General features: G+C 35.9%; 1 protein-coding gene across 1 annotated transcript in view; it reads left to right on the top strand.

The window, feature by feature from the left end:
• Positions 1–27,824, top strand: part of EEA1 (early endosome antigen 1) — a 124,526-nt gene that overhangs the window by 76,281 nt on the left and 20,421 nt on the right. Inside the window, exons 14-21 of the mRNA XM_055118289.1 lie at positions 3,011–3,214; positions 7,818–8,018; positions 12,197–12,310; positions 12,856–13,011; positions 14,678–14,817; positions 19,135–19,465; positions 21,483–21,584; positions 23,200–23,394. Coding sequence (XP_054974264.1) covers positions 3,011–3,214; positions 7,818–8,018; positions 12,197–12,310; positions 12,856–13,011; positions 14,678–14,817; positions 19,135–19,465; positions 21,483–21,584; positions 23,200–23,394 — 1,443 coding nt within the window. The remainder of the gene's footprint in view (positions 1–3,010; positions 3,215–7,817; positions 8,019–12,196; positions 12,311–12,855; positions 13,012–14,677; positions 14,818–19,134; positions 19,466–21,482; positions 21,585–23,199; positions 23,395–27,824) is intronic.

Below are 27,824 nucleotides of genomic sequence, written 5' to 3'. Positions count from 1 at the left end.
GATGCTTGGGGCAACTCCTGGCTTTCCTTAGGGGTCAGTTCCAGTGGTGCTTCTGGGAACCATTCTGGTGTCATGGGTTGAACTGGGCTTAATCTCAGTCTGCTCCTCCCTAAAGTTTACTGTGTAATTTAGAGGTTAAAAGTTGATCTTGGGGGCTGGAGCGATAGCACAGTGGGTAGGGCGTTTGCCTTGCACGCGGCTGACCTGGGTTCTAATCCCAGCATCCCATATGGTCCCCTGAGCACCGCCAGGAGTAATTCCTGAGTGAAGAGCCAGGAGTAACCCCTGTGCATCGCCGGGTGTGACCCAAAAACCAAAAAAAAAAAAAAAACAGTTGATCTTGGAAGTGTTTTTGACAAAAATACCTGAATATGTTCGAATTGATGTGATGTTAGATAGAAAATAATTGAGAATGTTAGAGAAGAGGTAATTGAAGAAATAAGGTATTACTTTAAAAAGCCACTGAGTGGATGGTAGTAAATTTGGTCTTATATTTTCAAATATATATATCCTTTAAAGTTAGAGGAAAAGAGGTGAATATATATACATATATATGAAAAGGGGTGAATATATGTATATAAATATGCTTATATACATGTATCCATAGGTATATGCAACTTTATAACTGAGGAGATAGAAAAAAATCCCACTTGTTTTAAACAGTAAAGTTAGAGATAGTAATGGCTGGTGTGGCAGACAAGAATTTGAGAGAATATTTGATGTTTTAAAGTAGTTATTGAAGGGAATGTTGGTGGTAACAACCTTATTCAAGTGAAAGTATTATTACTAAGATGATTATGTAATAGAAATTGAAATCTAGAAATGAATAGTGACACCAATCTATGGAGATTATGATTTTGCTTTAATGGGGCTTAAACTTACAGATATAAAAAAGACTTCAGAATCAGTCTAGGATTGGCCTTTTCAGAGGGAGTTGTAAAAAGAAAATGGAGAATATACTTGAAAGAATAGTTAAAGTTAGTTCATATCCATGTCTGGAGTTCATAAAGAGAAAACAAACATATCCCAAGTAAGCTCAATGAAAATTGAAATTAATGTCTCTAACTGAGAAGAGTGGAAATGAAGTCATATCCAAATTGGAAGATTTCAGGCAGGAAGCTGGGCACTGTGTAGAGTAGGTTTTTTTACTCTGGAACAATTCCAGGTGATCCTCCTGATGAGTGATTAAATTGTGGCTTGGGTAAAGGTTTAGGAATTAGGATGATATGAATGTTGATTCAATATGTTAATACTTTATGTATTTTGTATTTCCCAGGAAATTGGCAGAAATTGGGATTGAAAGACTAAATCAGGTCTCAAGTCTTCAGTGAATGAGGTAGGGATTTATAGAAAGCAGTGCAGAGTAGAGGGTAGGATGAGGGATTGACATATGCCCCAGTCTAACATGAAGCTTTTACATGAGAGAGAGTAATGTTAAAAAACTGGAAAATGTTCAACTACTTTAGCTTGCCCAGAGGAATAGATATTCATATGAGGAAAGGTAGATAGGATATCAACATTTTTTTCAAAAGAGGAACCATAATTCAGTTATGACATGGAAGTAGATGATTGTTAGAGAGAAAACCTTAGGCCTTGAACTATAGTTCCAGAAGATTCATTCATAGAATGAATATTAGTTACAGGAACAGAGCTTGATAGCGAGAGAGGTTAGGTTGCTTTTCACTATTTTGTGATTTAAATTTAGAGGTATGAGAAACATGTTTGAAAAGCTAATACAAAATATTTTAATGTTATGGATTGGGGATGTGACTTTGTGTAGCAGCACTTGCCTTGTGTGTGTGTGTCCCTGAGTTTATCCCTGGGACTGTCCCCTAGACAAAACAGAGCACAAAACTACAAAATATTTTAATATTGGTGGATGAAAGCACCTGGTGGTTGCTGGCTTTGTTTCAGTATGGTGGTATGTAAGCTACGGTGAGATTTGGAACAGGGTTGATTAAGACCTTGTTTAAAGTTAAAGACTTTCTTAAATAAATGGCTGGGGCAAAAGCATAGACTGTGGATTGGAGAGTTCCAGAATGTTAATAGGCATTGTTGTGGAGGTGGATTATTGCACCATTTTGTGTAGCATTTATGCTCTTGATAAAGCAAAAGAAGATTATCTCAGTATTTTGGTAAAAGATTCCTGTTAGCTTTCATAAGTGTTTGTGAGTTAGAATGCAGTCGTTTAATTTTCTCTTCATTCAACAATTGTCTTGGAGTATGTATGCTTTCATTAATAAATTAGGGAATAAAACACAAAAGTTTTCACCTTCATGCAGCACATAATTTAGTCTGGGTAAAAGGAAGTACACAACTATGAGGAATGAAAGTAAACTGCTTATGGACCAGAGTGATAGTATAAGAAGTAAGGCATATGCAACTGACCCTGGTTCTGTCTCTGACACCAAACATACTTCCTGAGCACTGCCAGGGATTACTCCTGAGCACCACCACCAACAGAAGAGGTAAAATGTTTAGTGTATTAAAAGCTAAGTGCTATAGAAGGAAAATGTATCTGATGGAGTATTAGAAAAGGGTATAGTTTTATTATATATAATGATCAGGGTACATCTGGTTGTGAAGTGACATTTGAATAGATATTTGTATATGGGATGACCCTTGTGACTTTCTGGGGTAAGTTTTCCACACAGAGGAACAGTTATTATGAAGCGTCTCAGGTGGGTGTGTGCTTGGTGTGATTAAGGAATACTGAGGGGTCTTGTGTATCTGAAATGGGTTGTATAAGAAGTAGCATTAATGAGGTTTATGTTAGAATAAATAAGTGATTAATTGTAGTTTTTCTGTTGTTAAATTCTAGTTAATTTTCAATAATCTGTATATAAGTGTACAGTTCTAGTTTGTCTTAAAATACAGTAATGATTAAAAATTATAATACTTAAGTGTGAAGTATAAAACTTGTTAATCATTTTGTGTTTGAAGAATAACTTCTTAAGTTATTAGGTAACAATTTTTGATTCTTAAGGTAGTAGTTTTCAATTTCTTACAGAATGATTTGGAACAAGTACTACGTCAAATTGGTGATAAGGATCAAAAGATACAGAATCTTGAAGCTTTATTACAGAAGAGTAAAGAAAATACTTCCTTATTAGAAAAGGAAAGAGAAGATCTTTATGCAAAAATTCAGGCTGGTGAGGGAGAAACTGCTGTTCTCAACCAGTTACAAGAGAAAAACCATACATTACAGGAACAGGTGAGCTTGTCAGATGTACTATATTGCTCAATTTATTTTTCTTTTAGGTGCTTTGTTTAAATTATTTATTTGTTCTTTTTTGTTATTTTTCAAAAAGTCTGCATTTTTCCAAATACCATATAATTTACCTCTGAAGTAAATGTATTGTTCTAAATGTATGTTAAGAAATATTTGTCAAGGAAACCACAGTTCATATCTCAGGTTGTAACTTACTACTTATGTGACTATGAGCAAATAATTTTACCTTGTTAATTCACTTGAAGAATGGCAATGTTATTAATACTACATACTTGTCTTGTGGCATTTTGTGACATTTAGAAAAAAAGAATGCCTAACAAAGTATATATGTCAACTTAAAAGCGTTCAAGTATTAGTTGCTAGAATTTATCAATAATTTGTAGAGTTAGTGGCTACTTACATTTTGATTAATTTGTGTGTTTTGGAGTAACATAGCTAATACTAATTTTAATAAATGCAATATCATTCCAAAATTCATTTGTAGTTGTTTAAAATAAATTTAAAGTATTTAGGTTAATACATTTTCAAACTAAAAAGAATGGGTAGTATTTTGAGGGGAAGAATTTTCTGATAATAGAATAAATTATATGAAGAGAAAATATTGAAACAAAATAGCAGTAGGTTATATGACTTAATTTATATTGGGAATTTTCCCCTCTCAAACTTTGTGTCATGGAGTTACCTCAGTGTCAGGACACATGCCTGACATATTGATCATCCTAAGTTTAAACCCTAGGTTAACATGGGCCCCTATTTACTGCCTGGTATGTAGCTCTAGAGACCCCCCCCACACACACCGAACCCCTCATCCCTGGCACTTCTGGTTGTAATACTGCTGGCCATCGCCACTGCTGGGCCTGAATGTTGAACTGTCTGACTCATTTGGTTCAGTATTATCAGGAATGGTCCCTAGACCCTCTGAGCACTGCTTTGGAGACACCTCATCTCCCCCCTCCCCAAAAGTGAACCATGGTTAACAGTTTCATGAAGAATTCTTTAGTTTTCAGTTGTAATTTGACTATAACTTGCTATTCTATCTGTATTCTATTCTATACAGATAGAATAAAGAAATCCTATCCACTTTTTTTTTTTTTTTTTATTAAATCACCATGTGGAAAGTTACAAAGTTCTCAGGTTTATATGTCAGTTATACAATATTCAAACACCCATCCCTTCACCAGTGCCCAAATTCCACCACCAGAAACCCCAGTTTACCCCCCGCCCCCACCCCCTACCCCCTACTATATAACTAATGAATTTCACTTCATTTTTTCTTTACCTTGATTACATTCCATAATTCAACACAAAACTCACTATAGTTGACATAACTCTCTCTCTCTCTTTTTTTTCTCTTTTTCCTTTTCCATTTTTTTTTTTAATTTTTCCCCCTCATCCCCCTTCCTGCGCCTCATAGTATGGTGTACTCCACGCCACGTTGGCCAGCGTGGGGGTCCTATCCACTTTTTAAAAGAATAAATTAACAAAGTAGTTTTTGAAAAGAATCAACAGGAAAAGATGTACATCTGTGTAGAGGTAAATGTCAACTAAACTAAGTGTGGTTATCACTGTGCAATATATATAATTATTGAATCTTTCTGTTTTCTCTCTGGAACAAATGTAATTTTATGTTAATTATACCTCAATGAAAATAAGAATAAATTAAAATAAATCCACACAGTTCTGCTTCTTGCATGTTGAAATAACAATTCCTATTACCTGTTCCACTGTAAACAATTAGAAAGTAGACAAAATATTGTAAAGCCACTATTTCCAGACATTGTATAACAGCAGTGTAGGACTTAGCTCCGACAGAGAAGAATGAAGTGAGCCTTTGACCATTTTCATAACTTTTGACTTTGAATAACTTTCTAGGCTTTGGTGTAGGTTGGGGAAGGAAAGGAAAATACTATTGTCTCACTGAACTGAGGAATGAAAGATTGGCACTCAGATCGATCATGATAGCTCTGATTTCCAGGACAGTTATCAAAGGGGAGAGAATAGTTGAGGGTAAAAACTCAGAACTTTGCATAGGGATTCAGTTGAGCCTTTGACTAAATGCATCATAGGGTAGGATTCTAGGAGGCCAGACCATCAATCAGGACCAGTAGGCTGAAAAATTACCTGACCTCATGGGATTGGTACATATTGATCTTAATAGTAAGAGAGAAATGACATAATTGGATTCTTGGTGCATTGAGTAGAAAACCCAGAAATGTCATGATTTAGAAGTAAATCTAAACTGTTTATTGTCCAGGCAAACTGCCCAGGCAAAACATAAAGGAAAGTTTCTAAAGGATCCACCTAACTACTACTATATAACTGCCTCCTGGCATAATGGTCAGCAGTCTTTCAAGGAGTATAACTGAATCAAGAACCACCATAAGTATAGAAAAATTTCTAGATGCAGCTGGGAGTGGTAGAGTTCTTTTGTTAGATTTGTTAGACCTTGAGTTTGGTCTCCAGTATGCAAAACAAAAAGATAAACAAAACAAAACAAATGGAAAAGAAAATAGAGGAAAGAAAAATTACTAAGCTTCTTAAGAAGCAGAAAACGTGAGCAATAAGTAAAAGAAAAGGCATTCAATAGAAATAGACCTTTAAATGAGAAATGATGCAATCCTCAGATAAATAATCTAAGCATCTTAAAATATATTTAAAACAATGTATTTCAATTTGATCTTAAAATATACTTAAGGACATAAAAGGACTAAAGAAGTAATGAAAATAGAAATTTGAGAGATAAAATAATCTAAATTAAAATTTTATCAGAGTTTTTAATACGGTAGAAAATAATATTGGTGTATATTTAGACACATTAATTGAAACTGTCCAAAATGAAGAACAGAAAGCTGGGGGGTAGAAATCAGTGCCTTAGTCACTAAATTGACAGCATCATTGATTAGTACATAAACCCAGAATTCAAAAAGTGGAACATATTCCCAGTTCAATACATTAGAGAAATATCAGAAGAATGGCTACTATTTGCAATTAAAATATACATTTTTACAATATAGAAATGAAAGCCAAGACCCGGCTGGAAAAAAAATTTGATATGCTTATATCTGATAATTAAGAAATATTCAGAATAGGGGCCAGAGCAATAGTGTAGCCGGTAGGGCATTTGCCTTGCACTTGACCAACCTGAGTTTGATCCTCAGCATCTCAAATGCTTCCCCGAGCACTCCCAGTAGTAATTCCTGAGTGCATAGCCAGGGGTAATTCCTGAGCGTTGCTGGGTAAAATATATGACCCAAAAAGCAAAAAAACAAACAGGAAATATTCAGAATATATGAAGAATTTTTACCATTTTGGCAAGTAGTGGTCTGGTATTAGAGAAGAGTGGAAGGTTCTGACTACAGATGGGCCTGAGTAAATTTTCTGTGGTTGTTAAAATCTTCTTTGTGTTGTTGTGGTAATAGTTTGATGAGTGTTTACCAAGTTGAATAATTTATGGGTGAACTTTTTTTTTTATATTGTAGGAGTACTGCTATTTATTCAGCCATTGATTAAGCTGGTTGAATTGGGCATGAACTCCACATTACCTTTTTTTTCTTTTTATCTGGTAGGGCGTTTGCCTTGCACTAGGCTGATCTGGGTTCGATTCCTCTGTCTCTCTCGAAGAGCCTGACAAGCTACCGATAGTATCCCACCCACACAGCAGAGCCTGGAAAGCTCCCCATGGTGTATTCGATATGCCAAAAACAGTAACAAGTCTCACAATGGAGACGTTACTGGTACCGCTCTAGTGCATCAATGAACAATGGGATGACAGTACTACAGTGCTATTCTGAATGTTAATTTTATTATTTTATTATTATTCCCCCCTCTTTTTTTTGATTCACCGTGAGATACAGTTACTAAGCTTTTATGTTTGAGCTTCAGTCATACAATCATCAAACACCCTTCCCTTCACCAGTGCACATTTTCTACCACCCAAATCCCCAGTGTTCCCCTCACCCATCCTGTTCCAACCCTTCCCCTGCCTGTGTGGCAAACAATTTCCCCCAAACTCTCTCTCTACTTTGGTTTCATTCGATATTTCGACATCAGTCCCACCACCACTCAAACCTGCTGTAAAGGCAATGCTAGACTATTTGTTTTGTATTGCTTGTTATAGATAGAATATAATGTCCAGGAAATTCTGTGTCATTCTCTTCTGGGAGCTTTAGTTTGTAGTCTCTGGGTCTTGGCCGTTGATGGGATTACATGGTGCCAGGGGCAGTTTGTGGGTGTGACTGCCAAGCTACTAGAAAACTGGGGACCTGTGGGGGAGTAGGCCCAATCCCAATCCGAGCGGGCTTGGAGATCTCAGTCATGGGTTCCCACATTTTATGGTTGAATTTTATCTCAATAAAATTTATAAGTAACAACTCAATAGGGATGGTATAAAATTAAAAATCTGTAAATTTGATATTTCTTATGGCTTAGATATGTAGTTAATTTTGGGAGATGTAAGAAGTTTCTCTTGAAAAAAATTTGAGGTAACACCTCAGTTACTTTGATTTTTCATGGTATTTAAATCATAATTTCTTTGTTCTGATTATATCACTTATGGCCTTTATAATTAGTCTTGTTTGTATGGTAGGTAACTCAACTAATGGAGAAGCTGAAGAATCAATCAGAAAGCCACAAACAAGCCCAGGAGAATTTGCATGACCAGGTGCAGGAGCAGAAGGCACATCTGAGAGCAGCACAAGACCGTGTCCTTTCCCTGGAAACCAGTTCTAATGAATTAAACAGTCAGCTGAATGAGAGCAAAGAGAAGGTCTCCCAGCTTGAAATACAGGTAATTTGGAATTATGCAAATGAACATCAGTTTTTATCAAGAAGCACGAGTTTCATACCATAAATATTCAAGTTCTTGGGGGCTGGAGTGATAGCGCAGCAGATAGGGCATTTGCCTTGCACACGGCTGACCCGAGTTTGATTCCCAGCATCCCATATGGTCCCCCGAGCACCACCAGGAGTAATTCCTGAGTGCAGAGCCAGGACTAACCCCGGAGTATCGCCAGGTGTGACAAAAAAAAGCCAAAAAAAAAATTTAAGTTCTGCATAATTTTCCTTTTTCATTTCTCTCACTTCTGCTACCTCCCTTTACTTAACTAATAGGATCAAAAATAATAATTAGAGGTTGTTTCTAATAGTTTGCTGAACTTTCTTGCTTACCTATCCACTTCACCCTGTCCTAGCAAGCTAATTCCTTAGAGTTTTTCTCTTTTCTTTGCTTTCATGAAGTACTTGTTATTTTTGAGTTTCAGATTAGTTTGATTTTAGATAAAATTTCCATGTTAAATACTTTGCAGCTTTTTAAAATCTTCATACATTTTATTTTAAAGTTTCCTATTAGTTGTTACTGCTAGAATGATGACTGCAGGTCACACACTCTTGCTTTGACTTGCTGGGGTTGTGTGCTTTAGTTGTAGTGTTCTCATGAACACTTGCCAAAGTCTCACTCATCCTTTTGATGCCTGTGCATATTCTGACTGTAATGCTCACCAAAGATTGCTCATCGACATGTGCTGGCCCAAAGCCACTCTTCTTACTGTAACCGTGGCACATCATTTTTTAAAAAAAAATTTTTATTAGTGAATCACCGTGAGGTACAGTTATAGACTTACAAGCTTTCATGCTTGTGTTTCAGTATAAAATGCTTGAGTACCCATCCCTTCACCAATGCCCATTTTCCACCACTGATGGTCCCAGTATCCCTCCCTCCCCTTTACCCCCCCTTCCCGTGGCAGGGCATTCCCTTTTGTTCTCTCTCTCCTTTTGGGTGTTGTGGTTTGCAATAGAGGTATTGAGTGGCCATCATGTTCGATCTATAGTCTACTTTCAGCCTGCATCTCCCATCCTGAGCGGGTCCTCCAACCACACTTTATTTGGTGTTCCTTTCTCTATCTGAGCTGCCTTTTCCCCCAGCATGTCACATCTTTTTGTTGCTGACTTGACTCCACTTTCATAGAGTACCATGTGGTGCTGGGGTATAACTTCAGTCCTTAGCATGCAGGGCAAACACTTCATCCACTTTGAATTATCTGGCCCTATAGGATTTGTTTTCAAAATACCTTTTATATGGCTGTAATATTTTGGCTGGAGCGATAGCACAGCGGTTGGGTGTTCGCCTTTCACGCGGCCGACCCGAGTTCGATTCCTCCGCCCCTCTCGGAGAGCCTGGCAAGCTACTGAGAGTATCGAGCCCGAGCAGCAGAGCCTGGCAAGCTACCCGTGTGTATTGGATATGACAAAAACAGTAACAATAAGTCTCTCAATGAGAGACGTTACTGGTGCCCGCTCAAACAAATCGATGAACAACGGGATGACAGTGATTCTGTTATTTTAATTATTTTAGAGTCCAGTATGTCAGTCTTGTTCAGTTAGTGAGTTTAATCATGAAGTGGGAATTAGGACTTTTTCTTTTAAATTTTAAGCCCAGGTCCCATTGTTCACAAAATGGTTAATGGCAAGGTTTAATGCATAATACATTCCAGCACCACATCCTCCACCAGAGTGTTCACTTGCCTCTATCATTGTCCCACTGTTCGTTCTTCCCCCTGCCCTCAGGCTGCCTACTGAAGACCAGTTCTTATTTTCTGTTGTCTCTGAACGTTTTATTCTGTTTTTAAGGGCAACTTCCCTTCTCACCATTAAATTCTTATTCTAAAGAAGTTATAGAACATTTCTACCTTGATTTTGTTTATTTCATGAGGAAAGTTCTATAACACTAGGTAAAATAAATATAACTGGTTTACTTATTAGAAGTTGCAAAAAATACAGTTTTTTTAAAGTAATATGTTAGATAAATTATATGACAGCTCAGTCTGTGGTGTACAACTTAAGAGAGGGAGGGAAATAGAGAGAGATTGGAGGGAGTATGAATGAATGAATTAATAGGGTAGTCTTTGATTCATTTTGCATCACAGTTGCCTTCTTTGTCCAGAATGGTCACCCTGCCACTGCTATTTATTTGAAAACTAATTCTTATAATAAGATCAGTCAATTAAAAAGTTATGATCTTGCTTTATAATCTTTACAGTAAAGTCTTATTTTTCAGTAGTTCGGAAGTTCCTGAAAATGCTTTCAATTCTTCAGTTTTCTAAAGGTTTTTATCAAAAATAACTTATTTGATTGGATGTATGATTTTCTTTTAAGAGTTAAGACGGTTAACAACATCTAGTGCTTTTATGAGTGTTACTAGGGTGTCAGCCTGAAATAGTAAGCCAAAGGAAATTACCTGTTACCAGTGTTCTTTACATACACCAAATGGAGGTAGTTAAAGTAAAATTTTTTCCCCCTGGGGTGTGTTTGTGATTCTTGTTTTGTTGGGGCTACACTCAGCTTAGTATTTGGGGGATGGTGTTCCTGTTGTGCATGGGGAAACATGCAGTGCCAGAGTACAAATGTGGGCCTCCTGTAAGCTAAGACTGTAGTCTAGTCTGCTGAGCTCTCAGACCCCGTTTTTGTGAATTTTCAGTTTTGAAACACATTTTTGATTCTGGCTGTTGGGCTGTTAGCATCCCTCTGGTTTGACCTTATTATGATAATGTCAAAGTAAATTATGTACAAACTTAATAGCATGTCTTGGTTGGTCTCTTTCCTGTTCTTATTCAAATTCTGTAATGTGGAAGTTGCAGCAATGCTATTGAACTTCTGCCACATCTAAACTTAATGTAAGAATAAGCTGGTTATATGAATAGCTATATTATGTTTCTTTGATCAGAAGCATTTTTAGACTAAGGTAGAACCAAGAGGATTAGTACTTCAACCTCTGTAAAATTTTTCACATTTTAGCATGACTTTGAAAAGGTCAAATTTGTTGAAACTATTTGTTTTTAAATTCATTAGTAATCATTATGGATTAAATATTTTATAGTTAAAACAATTATTTAGATGAAACACTGTAGGTACCAGTTAGCATAGATTTATTAAACACCATTAAAAGTATAGATTCATTTACTTTTCTCTTTTTATTTTTTGTAGTTATGTGTAACTAATTATAGCCTTTTTAGTATGAAAAATTAAAATACTTGAGAAAGGATTCTCTGAATATTCCCTTTTTGTTTTAAATTACCCCATACTTGAACTTTGGACTTCTTGTTTATTCATTAACCAGTTAAAAAAAAGTGTTTCTTTTCTTAAGATTATATGTTTATCTTTTTGTATTTTATGCTTGTGAAAAACCTATTTAAACACTTTTGATAATAAGATTTGTTTATTTTATTTAAAGTCTTTTTAAAAATCCCTTATTTCTAATGTGTTATTTTTTGACTTTTTTTTTTTTCTTTTTGGGTCACACCTGGCGATGCACAGGGGTCACTCCTGGCTCTGCACTCAGAAATTACTCCTGGCGGTGCTCAGGGGACCATATGGGATGCTGGGAATCGAACCTGGGTCAGCTGCGTGCAAGGCAAATGCCCTCCCCGCTGTGCTATCTCTCCAGCCCCATTTTTGACTTTCTATAAGCATCAGAATTAAAACCTTTCAAATGAGAATAACAGAGGAATAACTAAATTCACTCTCAGTTTCTCTGATTTGAATTTGAATTCTGGAATTCTTGATTATTTTTGGAAGCATCATTTTCTTTGCATAATTACTATTTATCATTAGAATAGATAAACTTCATATACCTCCTTTTGAAAAATATAATCCTATTTTCATCAAGAAAAGTATCTTTTCTTTCTTAGCAAGTAAAGAAAATGTTTTGGTGTCATGTAAGTATATCTTTTCTTCATTTATCCAGACATTATTAGGACTCTTCTCCCTTACTTGTCCTTTCATGGAAAAATATCACATGCATAATTTTCAGTGTCTTGATTCTTAGTTTATTTTTTAAAAGGACTTAATTAAAAAAAATTTAGTCACAGGAGCATTACAGTACACAGAATCTTACTAAATAAAAAAGATTTAAAAGAAAGGTGAAATGTAGAACTAAGTATGTTATTACATGACTTGTAAACTTTGTTGCAGATTAAAGCCAAAACTGAATTATTATTATCAGCAGAAGCAGCAAAAAATGCACAAAGAGCAGATCTTCAAAATCATTTGGACACTGCCCAAAATGCATTACAAGATAAACAGCAGGTAGGGGAATCTGATGCAGTTTTGTTTTATATTCTAATGCTTTGTAAGATAAATTATTTGCATATGTGTTGAAGTGATACCTGATTTTATATCATCTTGCAATAGATTTGCTTATTCGCCTTAATTTCTCCCTGAGTTCAAAACTCATTTAATAGTTCGAGTAGTAATTGTAGGCATCAGATGGAAATAAAAATATCAACTTTAGTTTTGATAGAGCTCAGCTTGTATGTGACTCAAATTGGGCTTTCTGATATTGTATTCCTCCCATAGATTAGAAATATCAAGTCCATGTATAATGTCAAGTCCACTTGAAATATTTGCTCCTAATTGTTATCTATCCTATACATTGCTGGTAATTGGGAAAGGGAGCTAGACTTCCAAGCCTGTTTTTAGTAGCTAGGCTTGCCATGTCTCAGATATACAAGCTACTTAGAACCAGAAGAGAACCATGTATTCTGTCTCAAGAATAAAAATTAGTCTGTATTTTTATTACCTTACCAAATAGAATCTTACCATAGATTTTTTCAACTTTCTTTTTTCTGTAGGAGTTAAATAAGATCACTACTCAATTAGATCAGGTCACTACAAAGTTGCAGGAAAAGCATGAACATTGCAGTCAGCTGGAAAGTCATCTTAAAGAACATAAAGAGAAGTGTCTCTCTTTAGAGCAGAAAACCGAAGCTCTGGAAGGTCAAATTAAGGTTTGTATAAAAGAAATAGAAGCTATTCGTACTTTTTACAGCCACAGCAATAAAAAATGATGTAGAAAGAATAAATATCTTTAATTTTTTAAAAAGGTAAAATTGTGGCATAAAAATTGGGCCGGAGCGATAGCAGAGCAGGTTTGCCTCCTTACCTGGGTTCAATCCCCGGCATCCCATATGGTCCCCCGAGCACCGCCAAGAGTAGTTCCTGAGCGCTGAGCCAGGAGTAACCCTAAGCATCACTGGGTGTGACCCAAAAAGCAAAAAAATAAATTTTTTTAAAAATTAATGTCATAATTTTGAATTTCATATTTTTCAATTTTTTAACTAACTGATGTATAGCTTTTTACAAATGACAGTTAACATATATAGTGGGTCCATTACATGTATGATTATTTCATTGAGACAATGTTTTAGGGTTTACTCTGTAATTACAAAGAAATCACCAGTTTGATGTTGTAAACTCACTTTTGTTCTATCATTCTTCCAGAACCTTACCTCCTTATTCCAGGACAATATTTCAGATGTGGAAGACCTTTTTCTGTTTATAATTTACATTTTCACTATTCGGATTTTGTTTCTAAATAACAGTAACTAGAGACCACGACAAAACTGACACCTTAGTGTAACTCAAATTCAAGTCAAAGTGTTTATTTATCAAAGAGATTAAATGCCTAGTCATATCACGGATGGATTTATCTTGAGTCATTTGTCCTTCAAATTGGAGCTCTGAGCTCCTATCAATTAAACCAAAATTTCTCAAGTTATTGTAGATGAGGCACTTGAATATGATTATAGAATCATGAGACGTGTATCTGTATTTATGTACATTTGTGCCAATATAGATTTGAGATTGAACTGCATTTATGATTCTATTTATGAGTTTATTTCCCTTTTCTATGGTTGATGGTATTAATAATGATAAATTACTTTATGTATGGGCTTAAAAGAACAGAAAATTAATCTCATTGAAAAGTAAAATACAAACTTAATTTCAGAATATTTTGAGGATTTAAAAAAATCTTTAAAATTTAAAAAATATATTAAAAAATACTTTTTAAAATTGGAGAAAGAGATAAACAGGCTGAGCACATGTTCAGAGGAGGTCTTTGTTTGTAAGAGGCTCCTGTCTCATCCCTGGTACCACGTGGTTTCTTGAGCATAGACCTGGAGATAACCCCTTAACAACACCAGTTCATCCTCCTCCCCCTCAAAAGGTTACTTAGAGCCAGTATTATATCCTGGGATTACCAGCTATTTGACATTTTACAGTTGTTATTTTTCAAAGTATTCTATATCTTTCATAAAGATGTATTATTATAAGATTTGTTATGTCATACATTCAATATAAATGTTGAGAACCACAAATATTCTTATTGGGTTATAAGATATATAGGGCAAAATTATTAATCAAACTATACCAAGAAGCAAATCAGGAATTAAATATTATATTTAGGCCCAGAGTGCTCATTAGAAAGGTAGCATAACAACCCCATTTCAATTCTGAATGTGCATAGTTCTCAGGATAGCCATGTGTAAACCTGTTGCCTGTGGTTTTTTTATGTGAGCTAATTTTATTCAGGTAATAAATATGATTACTCTAAATTTATATCTATAGAAAGCAGTAATCATACATAATTACTATGCTGTTTTTGTTCTCTAGAAATTAGAAGCTGATACAATTGAAATTAAAGCAAACAAGGAACAAGTTCTGCAGGATTTGCAACAGCAAAGACAATTGAACACAGACTTAGAGTTTAGAAATACCGAATTGAGTAAGCAACTTGAAATGGAAAAAGAAATGTAAGCTAAATTATTTATAAGGAGAGGTTTATAAACTAAATATTAACATTTCCTTAAGATTTCAGTTTTGCTATCCCAGTAATTAAAAATTATTAAGTGTTCTTTATATTGATTCTATTAACTTTTTATTATTGTAATTTATTCTTAATATTTTATTTTTATTGAGATAACATTGTTACAATAATGTTATTATTTATACTTTTGGTTCAGAGTTACTGCATCTCTGCCATCAGCAAAGTGTCAAAGACCCTGCATTATTGTCCTTATATCTCTTTTAGTCTGGCATTTTCTTCCTATTTCCCAATCCGCCTTTCCCTCTTATTTGGTAACTTTAGCACTTTTGTCAAACCCAGAGTCTTGGTTTTTTTAGATACTATTTATTTCCTTGCTTTGTTTTATTATATACCACATCTCAGTGAGGTCATCTGACTTTTGCCTCCTCCCTATTCACTAACATCATATCCTCTAGTTCTGTCCAAAGTTTGGGGAGTTCCATCCATTTACATTTAGACTCATTGATGTAAAAGAATTTAGTTCCATTTTATGGATTGGGTATTTTTCCAGTTTGACATAGTTTCTTTGACTTTTCCTTATAAAAATATGCACTTCTCCATATGTACTTTGAAGCTTTATACTGTAGTGATCTGCTTTTGCTTGTATTTTCTTGTTAATTTCTAAGTATTTTCACGTTACATTTACTGTGCAGTTTACATCTGAAGTTTTATTATCCCTTTGAATTTAAAGCAAGTGAGTCTTACTCTCAGTCTAATTTTCTTCTTAACCCCATTTTATGACTTTCTTGTGTATTTCTGCTTTATAATATCTACTTACTGTTTAAAGAGGACTAGTATTTCTTACAGAGCTAATTAAGACACAATGAATCAATTTAGGTGGTGTTTGAAAATCAGTCCTTCAAGTCTTGAGTGTAACCTAGGAGGATTGGGATTCTTGGAGATTCTTTCATCAAGATTTACCATGCCATTCTCTTCTGATTTATAGAATTTCATTTTTTAAATGTCATATGAGTTTTATAGTGGTTCATTTATATGTAAGTCTTTGTTTTTCATCTTGCTGCTCTTAGAAGTCTATTTTTATTTTCTGCCATTTTGATTTACAGTATGTTCTGTTTGGGATGGTTCTGTTTGGGATTCTGAGCTTCTTGGATCAGAGTACTTGTCTGGTACAAAGTACTTGTCCCTGGTACTTTGAATTTGAGAATACAGAGGTGCATTTTTGCCTCACCAATTCCTTGATGTTAACATCATAGTTTCCAGTGTCTATTTTTATCAGTTTCTGATAAAGGGGTTTTAAAGTTTCCAGTATGTAGTATATTGGGGAAATTATCTGCTACGGTTTCTCCCTCCCTCCTTCCCTTCCTCCCTCCCTCCCTCCCTCCCTTTCTTCCTACCTCCCTTCCTTCCCTCCTTCCCTCCCGTCCTCCATTTTTCCCTCCCTCTTCTGGAATTCCCATGATGCAGATGTTATTCTTTTTAATACCATCTCATGTATTTGTAATGTTTTCTTCACTTTTAAAAATTATGTTTAATCTCTCTTCTGTTGATATACTGTATCTTATCCTTGAGGTCACTAATTTGAGTTTCAGCTTCCATTATGCTACCAGATCTCACTTATGTGACTTTTTTAGCTCAGCTGCTATACTCTTTAGCTCCTTTGTTTATGTTTTAATGAGAATTTTAATGCTTTCTTGCAAACTCTTTGAGCTCACTAATGGTTGTTGTCTTTTGATTTCATTTTGTTGACCATCAGTGGCATTGTTGCTTTTAAATTTTTCTCAGATAGTTTATAGACTTGCAGGTTTGAAGACTTCACTGAGCTCCTAGCTATTGAAGCAGTTGAATTCTTGTTTGTTCATGGTGTTACATTAGGGCTAGAGTTGCTGATATGAGTATGATCTCACTTGACCAGTGATCAGGGACAAACATTTGTAGAACTGTTACCTGTGACCATGAGTTTTTGTGGGCCTGGATTGCTGTTGGGACCATCAAGTGCCCTGTAGTTTCTCTAGAGCTGAGCTCAGCTACAGCTGGCTTTGACTCTGGCCCAGGGTTCACAATTGCTGGTTTATCGCATTTGCTGCTACCAGAAAAACTAATTCATATGTGTCCCTGTATGCCTGAGTGTTATATTCGTACAGCTCTGAAAGATTATGGGAGTGGGGGCTGGGCTCAGTTTCTACTGCTCTGTGATAAGTTTGTGCTGAATTTGAGCAAGTCTGGGTCTTCCATGACAATCTTGATCTGGGGTATCTTCTCTTTAGTATCAAAGTATCATTAATCTCCAGCATTTACTTGCGCTAGATGTTGATCTATGGGTTGGATGTTGCCCTGAGATCTTCATTGGACACATAATTCATCAGAACTTTGATGAATAAAAATAAATTTTACTTGGTTTATTTGGATGGAGCAGTAGCACAGCGGGTAGGGCATTTGCCTTGCATGCAGCTGACCCGGGTTCGATTCCTCGGTCCCTCTCAGAGAGCCCGGCAAGCTACTGAGAGTATCCCGCCTGCACGGCAGAGCCTGGCAAGCTAGCCATGGCATAATTGATATGCCAAAAACAGTAAGTAACAAGAAGTCTCACAATGGAGGTGTTACTGGTGCCCGCTCGAGCAAATCTATGAACAAGGGACGATGGTGCTACAGTGCTACTCATGGGAAGACTTGTGACTAGTCAGATATCAGTAGATTCTGTCTTTTAATGTCTATAAATAGGTTACTCTGGCTAGTTGGTAGACATGACCCTATCAAAGAGTTGAGGGGTCTTAACTCTACTACTAAAAATGGAGACTGATAGTCTGATACCCGTCAGAAAAATAAAACAATTCCCATAAGTGTGAATAACTGACTCCTTCATGGTTTAATTCTTACTTGGGGAGTGATGATAAAAAAATTCTTGTCTTCATATTTAGTAAATTGTGCCCTGGTACTTTGAATTTGAGGATACAGAGGTGCATTTTTGCCTCACCAATTCCTTGATGTTAACATCATAGTTTCCAATGTCTATTTTTATCAGTTTCTGTAAAGGGGTTTTCAAGTTTCCAGTATGATCATGTATCTGTTCATTACTTTTTAAAAAGTAACACTTTTATTAATATTTAAAAAGGCATAGACTATACAAGACTTTTTCTTTTTTGTTGTTTTTCCTCTTATCATATAAATAATCATGAGAAAGTTAACATAATAAAAATATATCAAATCCTACTTTTTGTTTTCTTTTGGGTCACACCCAGCTATGCACAGGGGGTCACTTCTGACTCTGCACTCAGGAATACCCCTGGTGGTGCTCAGGGGACCATATGAGATGCTGGGAATCAAACCCGGGTCAGCTTCATGCAAGGCAAATGCCCTACCTGATGTGCTATCACTCCAGCCCCTCTTCAGCATATTTTTGGACAATACTGATAATGAAATATACTTAACATGTTTATGTTTGCACATTTCATTGGTGGCTCATACTTGGCTGTAGTTTAACACAAATTACAGTGTCAGTGTCAATGTGTTATAATGCTATGCATACTAGAAACAGTATTACTTTGCATATAATTTTCTTATTTAAGAATCACCTTTAACATATCTGTTTCTTTTAGAATATGATATGCCTCATTTCTTGTATGAAAATAGAAATCTGTAGTTTAATTGTACTTACAAGTTATATTTTTCATTTTCTTGTACTTACAACTATTTGTTCAGGTATAAAAATCTGGGGTAAGGGGAAACCATTGCAAATATCCTATATATTCTTCTAGATAAAATTAAAGTAAATCTTACGTATTTTTTATGTTTGAAATGAAAATTGCTTCTCGGCTTTTTGGCTAAGATCAAGTGTTTGAAATAAAATATTTTAAAAAAATTTTAATTTATAATTTTGTATTAAAATTAGATTAAAAAAATTTAAGATCTACCAAAACACATGTTATGTTTTTCAGAAAGACAAAATTATCTATGTACTTTGAGTACTAACAAAATGAGATTTTCAGGGCATATGAAAAAATTTTTCTATTGGTCAATCTGCTATGTGTTTATTTGAGTTCATTGAAATGGATAAAATTGGGTAAACTAGGAGACATAGATGGCCTTGACATTACCACCAACTTATTTGTCTTGAGTAAGATCTTCATCTGTTAAATGAATATATCATATGTTCTTCAGCTTTTTTTCCAGTTGTGTGATTTTATCATATTATGTTCTTATTGTTATTTTACTTCTGAACCACAAAAGTAAGTTTTAATAAGCAATAAGTTATTTACTTGTTCTCAATGGTAAATTATGTTACTAAAAGGATTTTTTAAATATTTAGAGTATCCAATACAAAGTTGGATCTACAGAAAAAATCTGAAGCTCTTGAAAATGTTAAGCAAATGCTTTCAAAACACGAGGAAGAAAAAATAGTCCTTAAACAAGAAATTGAAAATTTAAATCAAGCTGCAAAGATACAACACAAGGAATTGAATAGCAGAATTCAAACTGCAGCAACAGAACTAGAAAAAGTGAAGACGGAGAAAGAAACTCTAACGACTGAACTTTATACAACAAAAGAGAAATTATCAAAAGTTTCTGATTCTTTGAAAAACACCAAGAGTGAATTTGAAAAGGAAAGTCAGAAAGGAAAATCTGCTATATTAGATTTGGTTAGTATGTACATTTACTTTCTTAAATTGAAGTGATAACTGTATATGAAATACACCCTTTTTCTCTACCAAATTTTATGCTGAATTGTTATTCTAGTTAAAATGGTTTGTCTGAAGAAGGAATTGGAATTGCTTAACTTGAAAATAAGGTATTGGGATGTATTTTCCAGATGGTAGGATGCTGCATTTGGGGATTGTAGCATGTTTATCTTGAGGGGTCTTTCCATAGAGAATATAGCTATTAGCTATGTTTCTCTGATTCTTGAAAAACGGCTAGAATAACTTGTTGAAACTTTTAATTCTAGTACTATAAAATTTCTAATTGTTAATGAATTTTCTAAAACAATATTAACTGCTATATCTTAAAGTGGGTTTGGGGAACCTTTTTTTGTTAAGGGTCATTTGGATATTTATAACATGTTTCACTGACCATGTAATACAGGCAGATAGATGGGCTGTTTGGCATTGACAAGAACCGTTCATATCCATTCTGTCATCTACCAGCACTAGAAAATATGATTTCATGGGTTTATCTGACATGTGGGCTGGATGTTCCAGTCCTCTGCTTAGAGGTAGAATAGAACAAACTTAAACAGTAGAGCCAGAGAAATAGTACAGGAGGTAAGGCATGTGCCTTGTATTAAACCAATCCTGAGTGAGCCTCAGGCACCACATATGGTCTCCCAAGCACTGCCGGGAGTGACTCTTGAGCATTGCCGGACAAAGTCCCCGCTCATGAGAAAACAGTCTCAGAAATTGTTTAAATGACATAGAATAAAACAGAGTAAGAACAAAAATAAGCCTCTCTTTTTACTTTTAGTATAAAGGTCAGTGGGCTGGACACAGTGGTTGGGTGTTCGCCTTTCACGTGGCCGACCGGAGTTCGATTCCTCCGCCCCTCTCGGAGAGCCTGGCAAGCTACCGAGAGTATCGAGCCCGCGCAGCAGAGCCTGGCAAGCTGCCGGTGCGTATTGGATATGCCAAAAACAGTAACAATAAGTCTCTCAATGAGAGGCATTACTGGTGCCCACTCAAACAAATCTATGAGCAATGGGATAAAGGTCAGTCATAGAAAAAAAATTGCATTTATTATGATAGCATTCACTTTTTTTTTTTTTTTGGTGGGGGGGCTGTGTGTCACACCCAGCGATGCTCAGGGCTTACTCCTGGCTCTGAACTCAGGAGTTACTCCTGGTGGTGCTTAGGGTACCATATGGGATGCCGGGGATTGATCCTACGTCAGCCACACACAAGACAAACACCCTACCCGCTGTACTATAGCTCTGGCTCCAATAGCATTCATTTTCTTATTCCATTTGTTTTTGGGCCACACCTTGTGGTGCTCAGGATACTCCTGGCTCTGTTTTCAGAGATCACCCTTGGCATTGCTCTTGGGACGCTTAAGGGTGTCTGGAATACAGTCTTGGTTGGCGCTATGTAAGACAAGAGCTCTGCCTGCTGTACTATTGCTTTGGCCCTAATCATGTTCCTTTTATGTTTCTGTAAAATGTTTCTTGTCTTGTTATACCTTTCTGATTATTTTTACTTTTTTCATTCCTTTCAGACGTTCTGTTTTTAATTTTCTTGTAGCTTAATTTGTTCTACTATACCTTCAGTATAGTCTAGTCAGCCTGTCATAATTTTGTGATTTAAATGTGTGTTTTTAGGGCCACTAGTAGAGCACATACGTCACATGTATGCAGTCCTGTATTCTATTCCAAGAACATGCTTCTTTCCTCACTGTCTAACAAATGTGCTTTAAAAACTTTTTTAAAAAATTGTCTCCAGTATTTATTTTTGCAATTGTTTGAGCTCAAAACACTTAACCTTTTCATCTCCCTCCTACTTTACTGCTGTATTTGTCTGATTTTAAAGTTGGAATGGATGATTTTATCCTGTCTTAAGCTATTAATAATTTTAGTTTATAAATATATATTTGGTCATACTAAGTTTGTATACCAAACTTCGTAAACTCACTATAAATATTTTCTGCATAATGTAGTTTCCATTTTTTTAGGAAAAGACTTGTAAAGAATTAAAGTCTCAACTTCAAGTACAGACAGAAAGCACACTTAAGGTTCAAAATGAACTGGAAAAGTCACTTGAAAAAGAGAAGGAGGTGAGATTTTCTTTGTTTTCATGTAAAAATGAATGTATGATCATGATAATACTTAGTTTCTCAAATTTTCATACTGACACTTAATTGAAAGGAAGATTTAGTTCTCTAAAATGTATTAGACTATAGTTTAAAATTGCCACATGTTCAATTAACTACTTAAAAGATTCAAGTTGATTATAATAAAAGTCCCAAAATAAGGAACTATAGTTAATAAAATTAGAAAATAATGTTAACTAAAGTTAGTGTTATAATTAGATAATCTAGGTTAGAAAATATGGTTGAAAATGTCTTGATAACTTTTAATGTAAATGAGCTTTTAAGAGATTTTAATTTTAAGGCATTTTTATTAATGATATATTTGATGACCAATACTGTGTGGTCCTTTGAAGTACCACCTTGAGTAAACTCTGAGCACCAAGCCAAGAGTAGCCCCAACTGCAGTGCTGTGTGGACTCCCCCACTTGAAATAAGAATAAACAAAAAACACATGAAAAAAAGACTTTGTAAGAGCAGGGTTAGTTCTTCCAACTTGGCCATAGAGGACCTCAGTATGGTTTCTATAATATATCTATTTGAACAAAAATATATCCTTATAGGTTATAAAAGTAAGGTGATAGCAAAATTATGCCCACAGTTGTAAATGAGGTAACATATTGTAATTTATAACACTACACATAGGTCAGAAGTGAATTTAGTCTTATTAAATGACTAAATAGCATTTTGAAAATATTATTAACAGATATTAGATATTCCAAAGTTCTGAACCTGGGGACCTGGACCCAGATCTCCAAGGCTGCTCGGATCGGAACTGGGCCTTTTCCACCCAGATCCCCCATTTTCCAGTAGCTAGGCAGTCATACCAAGAAACTGCCCCCGGTGTCGTGTAATCCCATCAACGGCAAACATTCAGAAACTATAAAACCAAGTTCCCAGAAGACATATAATAGCCTGTTCTCCCTCTTGGAGAACCTGACAAGCTACCAAGAGTCTATTGCCCGCATGGGAGAGCCTGGCAAGCTCCCCATGGTGTATTCATATCCCGAATACAGTAAAAGATATATACAACCCTCTCGGAGAGCCTGGCAAGCTACCAAGAGTATCCTGCCCGCACGGCAGAGTCTAGCACACTACCCATGGTGTATTCAATATGCCAAAAACAGTAATGATAGGTCTCATTTTTCTGACCCTGAAAGAGCCTTCAGTCGTTGGGAAAGATGAGTAAAGAGAGGCTCCTAAAATCTCAGGGCTGAGTGTAATAGAGACGTTACTGGTGCCCACTCGAGTAAATCAACGAGCAATGACAATGGGATGACAGTGACAGTGATACAGTGAAAGTTCTGAAAATTTATATTTTTATTTTCTACGATACAAGGAAATGCAAGAAAAATTCCTACAAATTCTATATAAATATTGTTTAGTAAGCAAGTACTGATGATTAATCCAGCATGTGATCTGATAATGAATTATGCCAGTTCTGAAAAATCTATGAGCACAGGATGTTTTTTTGTTTACTACTTGTGATCAACAGATTCAATAGTTTATCCCTAGAATATTGCTTGTTGGTCAGTAATTGTGAAAGAATAAATTAATGTAAATAAATTTTCTTTTCTTGTAGATTTCTCATCAGCTGAAGTTGGAACTCAGTTTAGTGCAGGGTCAAATCATACAGGCCCAGGATTCATTAAAGCAAAAGGAAAAAGAACAGCAGCAATTTCAAGGGAACATAAATGAGCTCAAACAACTGACTGAACAGAAGAAAAAGCAAATTGAAGCACTACAAGGAGAAGTAAAGACTGCTCTGGCACAGAAGGTAGTAATATGATATGTGTTTAATTCTTACAGGAAGAAAAGGTTTGTAGTTAAAGTAATTTAGTTAACACAGATGAATTATAACAAAAAAAATTTTATGTAAGCTCAAAATGTTCCGGTATAACTAAATAGAATGGAATTTAATATGACTGGTTTGTCATGATTATAAATTTTGTAACTATAGGGTAATTTTTCTGCTTCGAGTAAGATTATCTTTTAAAATTCTGGCACTAATCATTTAGTAGTCATAAATCTGTTTTTTTGCAAAATAACACTAAGAGAATAATGTACATATTAGTAGTATATTGAGATATTTAAAATAATTTAAAATAAATTTTTTTATTGAGGGAAAATAATCAAGAAAAAAATTACAAAAAAGGATACCAAAAAATTCAGTGAGCTTAAAGTTTTGTGTAATCATATGATATGATAAGTCATATCATGATGGTTTTTGTTTCTAAACAGTCTAATTTATTATTGGGTTATCTGTTCTTTAGTCTTATGTTTTAAAACTTGGAGAGAGCAGGGGACACAGAGAGAGAGACAGAGAGAGAGTGACAGAGAGAGAGAGAGAGAGAGAGAGAGAGAGAGAGAGAGAGAGAGAGAGAGAGAGAGAAGGAAAGCGCCTGAGAGAGAGAGAGAAAAAAAAAGAAAAGCGCCTGCCATAGATGCAGGCAGGGGTGGGGTGATGGGAAGTAACCTGGGGACATTGGTGCTGGGAAATGTACACTGGTGGAGGGATAGCTGTTGGAATATTGTATGACTGAAATCCAATCATGAACAGCTTTGTAATGGTCTATCTCACAGTGATTCAGTAAAAGAGTTTAAAAAAAAATAAACTTGTCTATTACAGAGTTCATATAAGTGTATTATTAATATGTGAACAAAATGAATGTTTTCTTATTGTTGGCATGTGTATATTATTTATTATTGATCCACGGAGAAGAGAAAAGTCTCATGCATGAGAACAAATGAAATATGTCACATTTTTTGTGTGTTTGTTATTTTGGGCCACATTAGCAGAGCTCACTGTTGGGGGTTGCTCCTGGCAGTGCTCTGGGGACCATGCAGTACCAGAGATCAAACAAGGACCTCCTGCATGCCTTCATGCAGAACACATGTCCAGCCTGTTGGACCACTTTTCGTAATTATTATGTTACTTTATAAGAGTAGTTTTTCAATAAAGATATAAGATTTTTTGTGTGTTTTTATATATAATCTTAAGTCAGGATAGAATGATCACAATATAAATTTTGTTGTAGACTTTGGTATCTTGTGGTCCTTAAAATTTTAAAATAGCTTCATATGCAAATACTTTGGGGGCGGGGGCTCCCATGAGCTGCTCAGAAGACTGCTGGCTCCTCCTGGCATTTCTTGGCCAAATCTGAAGGCTTGAGAACCCTGCAGTGCTGTGGCTTCTCCAGTGGTGCTAAAGGGCCTCCAGGACACTCATCAGCCATGCTTACAGGAGCTGTGCGGTGTTGGGATTGATTCTGTGCAAGGCAAGCACCTGTACTCTCTGTGGCCCCCAGATCTTTATTTTCAGAGCAATAGTGAATTTAAGAAACATCTACTTTAGCACCCTGAAACACTAAATTTCTAGTTACAATAAGATTTCTTTCAGTTTTGTTTTTGATTACTGACTTTTATATTTTGTATGACTTTGCTAGATGAGGGCTTCTTAAACTTTTATCTATTTTTAATTATTTTTTTGCCTAATAAACTTTACATGAACTTAGAGGTATGTGGTTATATGGAATTAGGTGTACAAATGAAACGTTTACTGATGTTACTAATGTTAAGTTTTAATTTATTTTAAAATATATTTTCTTAAAGCTACAAGATCATGTCCCAGAGTTTAAGATAATAGGCAAATTAGACATTAGATAATACTTGATATTAGATTGTGAGATTTTAAAAAAATTCTTTCAGTAGTTATAGTTTGGGCCTTATAATGAAATAAGCAATAAACATTTATTTTTTACAGTTCTGAAAGATGGGAAGTTCAATATAAAGCCACCTCGCCTAGCCTGGTGATGACCCACTTCCTGGCTAATAGACAGTTGTAGCCTCACTGAGGTTCTCCCAATGTTCACATTTTTCCTAATGAGGTCACTATTCTATTGTGGCCCTCCTCCAAATATCACATTGGAAATGCAGGCTTCAACCTATGAGTTTTGGTGGATGGGAGTGCAAAAATTACCCAGTCCATAGAAGTAGTTCACTTGTTTTAGTGTATGAATGCTGGAGAAAGGAACCTTCAGGGAATACAGCATTGGGAGAGAACTGGGTGGAGAGCCAGTCTGGGTAAATTAGACTTAACATTTAGAGTAATTGAAGAATCACAGAAAAGCAAGAATAGTTAGATTCTGTTGAGGATTAGAGTAACAAAAAGTTTGGAACTAAGCAGATCTGAATTCATATTTACTGTGATAGGTATTAACTTTATGGTGGCAGGGAGTGCTTCCTTCCTCTATAAATGAAACACTTAATAAAATGGTGCTATAATGTTGCAAAATTGTTATGTATTTAAAGTGACTAGTACTGTTTTCAGTGCAACATGGAAGCAAGTAATTGTTGGATATTTTATGAAGTATAGCAAATATTTTAGTGTCAGTATAGTAGACCATATGGTAATGGTCTGTGACAATGTGATTACTAACTCAGTGAAATATGAAAGATAAGGTTAATGTGTAAGTGGGCTTAATGTGCATATATGTGCATACTTGTGTATATATAAAGCATGCACATATACAAGCATTATAGATATATATTAATTGGGAGGCACTAATCAAGGATCAAAACGCAAGCAAGCAGACATGTATATCTGTCATCTCTGCACCAACTTTATTCAAAACCAAATATAACAATATGGAATGAATAGGCTGTTACTCCCTACAATCAAGAGGCTCATGAGTTTTGTTTGTTTGTTTCTGGTCACATCCAACAGTACTCAGTGTTTATTCCTGACTCTGAGCTCAGGGGTCACTCCTCAAAGGGCTTGTGGGGCCATCTGTGGTGCCTGAGATCGAACTCAGGTCTTTTTTAGCAAGGCAGATGCCTTAAATGCTGTACTATGTTTTCAACCCCAAGAAGCTTGTAATATAATGAGGAAGCACGTATATATACCTATTGTGTATTGAAAAAATAAATTATGAAAGGCCGCAGTTCTCTCTTTCCCTCGCTGCCTGCGTTCGGTGGTCTCTCACCACTTCCCCCACCCTGGGGCAGCTGGTGGCAATGGGCGGACAACAGAGGGAATGAGGCCCAGGCTGTTTGTTATCATTTGCAGTTTATTCCAATCTCATCTCCGTTTCTCTTGCTCACCCTTCCCCTAAACCCTTCATTCTCCTTCTCCCAATTCCCTTTCATTCTTCTCCGTCCTCCTTCTGGTTCTCCCAGCCCACTCTAAAAGCTTTGGTTATATCCCAAAGCATGAGAGGTTGGGGATTACACACAGTGTGGACATGCAGTCAACAGAGATAAAATCCTTTTCTCAGGAGAAGCTTCTTCTAGGACAAACTCTCATTCAGCAGGACGACCCACCCAAGAGCGAAATTCCACCTATGGGTGTGTTTCTCCTTTCCTTAGTCCAGCAAACATATAAACATTCATAATATTAGTCATTTTGTGTGGACACAGTAAGAGATATATATTAAGCTTATAGGATGGCTGTCCTGGGGCATCTTGCTATAGATCTCAGACTACAGTGCTCAAGCAGATTAATTTTTTCTAACCCTAGCAGGGTCCTGGTCTAGTCATTACTTTTTTGGATCATGACAGAATTTGTCCATTATCTTAACTTATAGTTAAGTATTGTGGCACTTTGGCCTGGCCCATTTCTTTTTTTTCTTTGCTTTTTGGGTCACACCTATCTCTGCACTCAGGAATCACCCCTGGCGGTGCTCAGGGGACCATATGGGATGCTGGGAATCGAACCCGGGCCAGCCTTGTGCAAGGCAAACTCCCTACCTGCTGTGCTATCGCTCCAGCCCCTGGCCTGGCCCACTTCAATGCTAGGGTAGCTCACAGCTTTCTCTGGGTCCATCCAGTCCCTCATCGGGACCCTGCTTTTGGGGTGCTAGGAAGTAAGGGCAGCTGAGGCTTAAGTCCAGAAAAAAAGATTCCCAGGAATGAATATTATTCGGAGTCAGTTAACTCCCAGTTATGAAAGCATAGCATTAACTGTCTTCCATTGTCTATACTAGAAGGACGTTGCTTTAAAGTAAACTATGCAAAAGGACATAAGAGAAGGAAAAAACGATATTTCACTTATGAATACAAGACCAGTGTCCTATGAAGGATCAGACCTTACAAGTTAACAAGAGTTTGATTAGGGGAGAAAGGTAATAGACCGGTTAGGGAAGCCGGGCACAAAGAAAGAGGTTGCTACAGATAAGCAAAGGAATGGAAGTGACTCAGGAGCACTGT

Source organism: Sorex araneus, chromosome 10, assembly GCF_027595985.1.
Source record: "Sorex araneus isolate mSorAra2 chromosome 10, mSorAra2.pri, whole genome shotgun sequence".
Lineage (NCBI taxonomy): Eukaryota > Metazoa > Chordata > Mammalia > Eulipotyphla > Soricidae > Sorex > Sorex araneus.
This window is presented reverse-complemented; position numbering and strand designations above follow the sequence as displayed.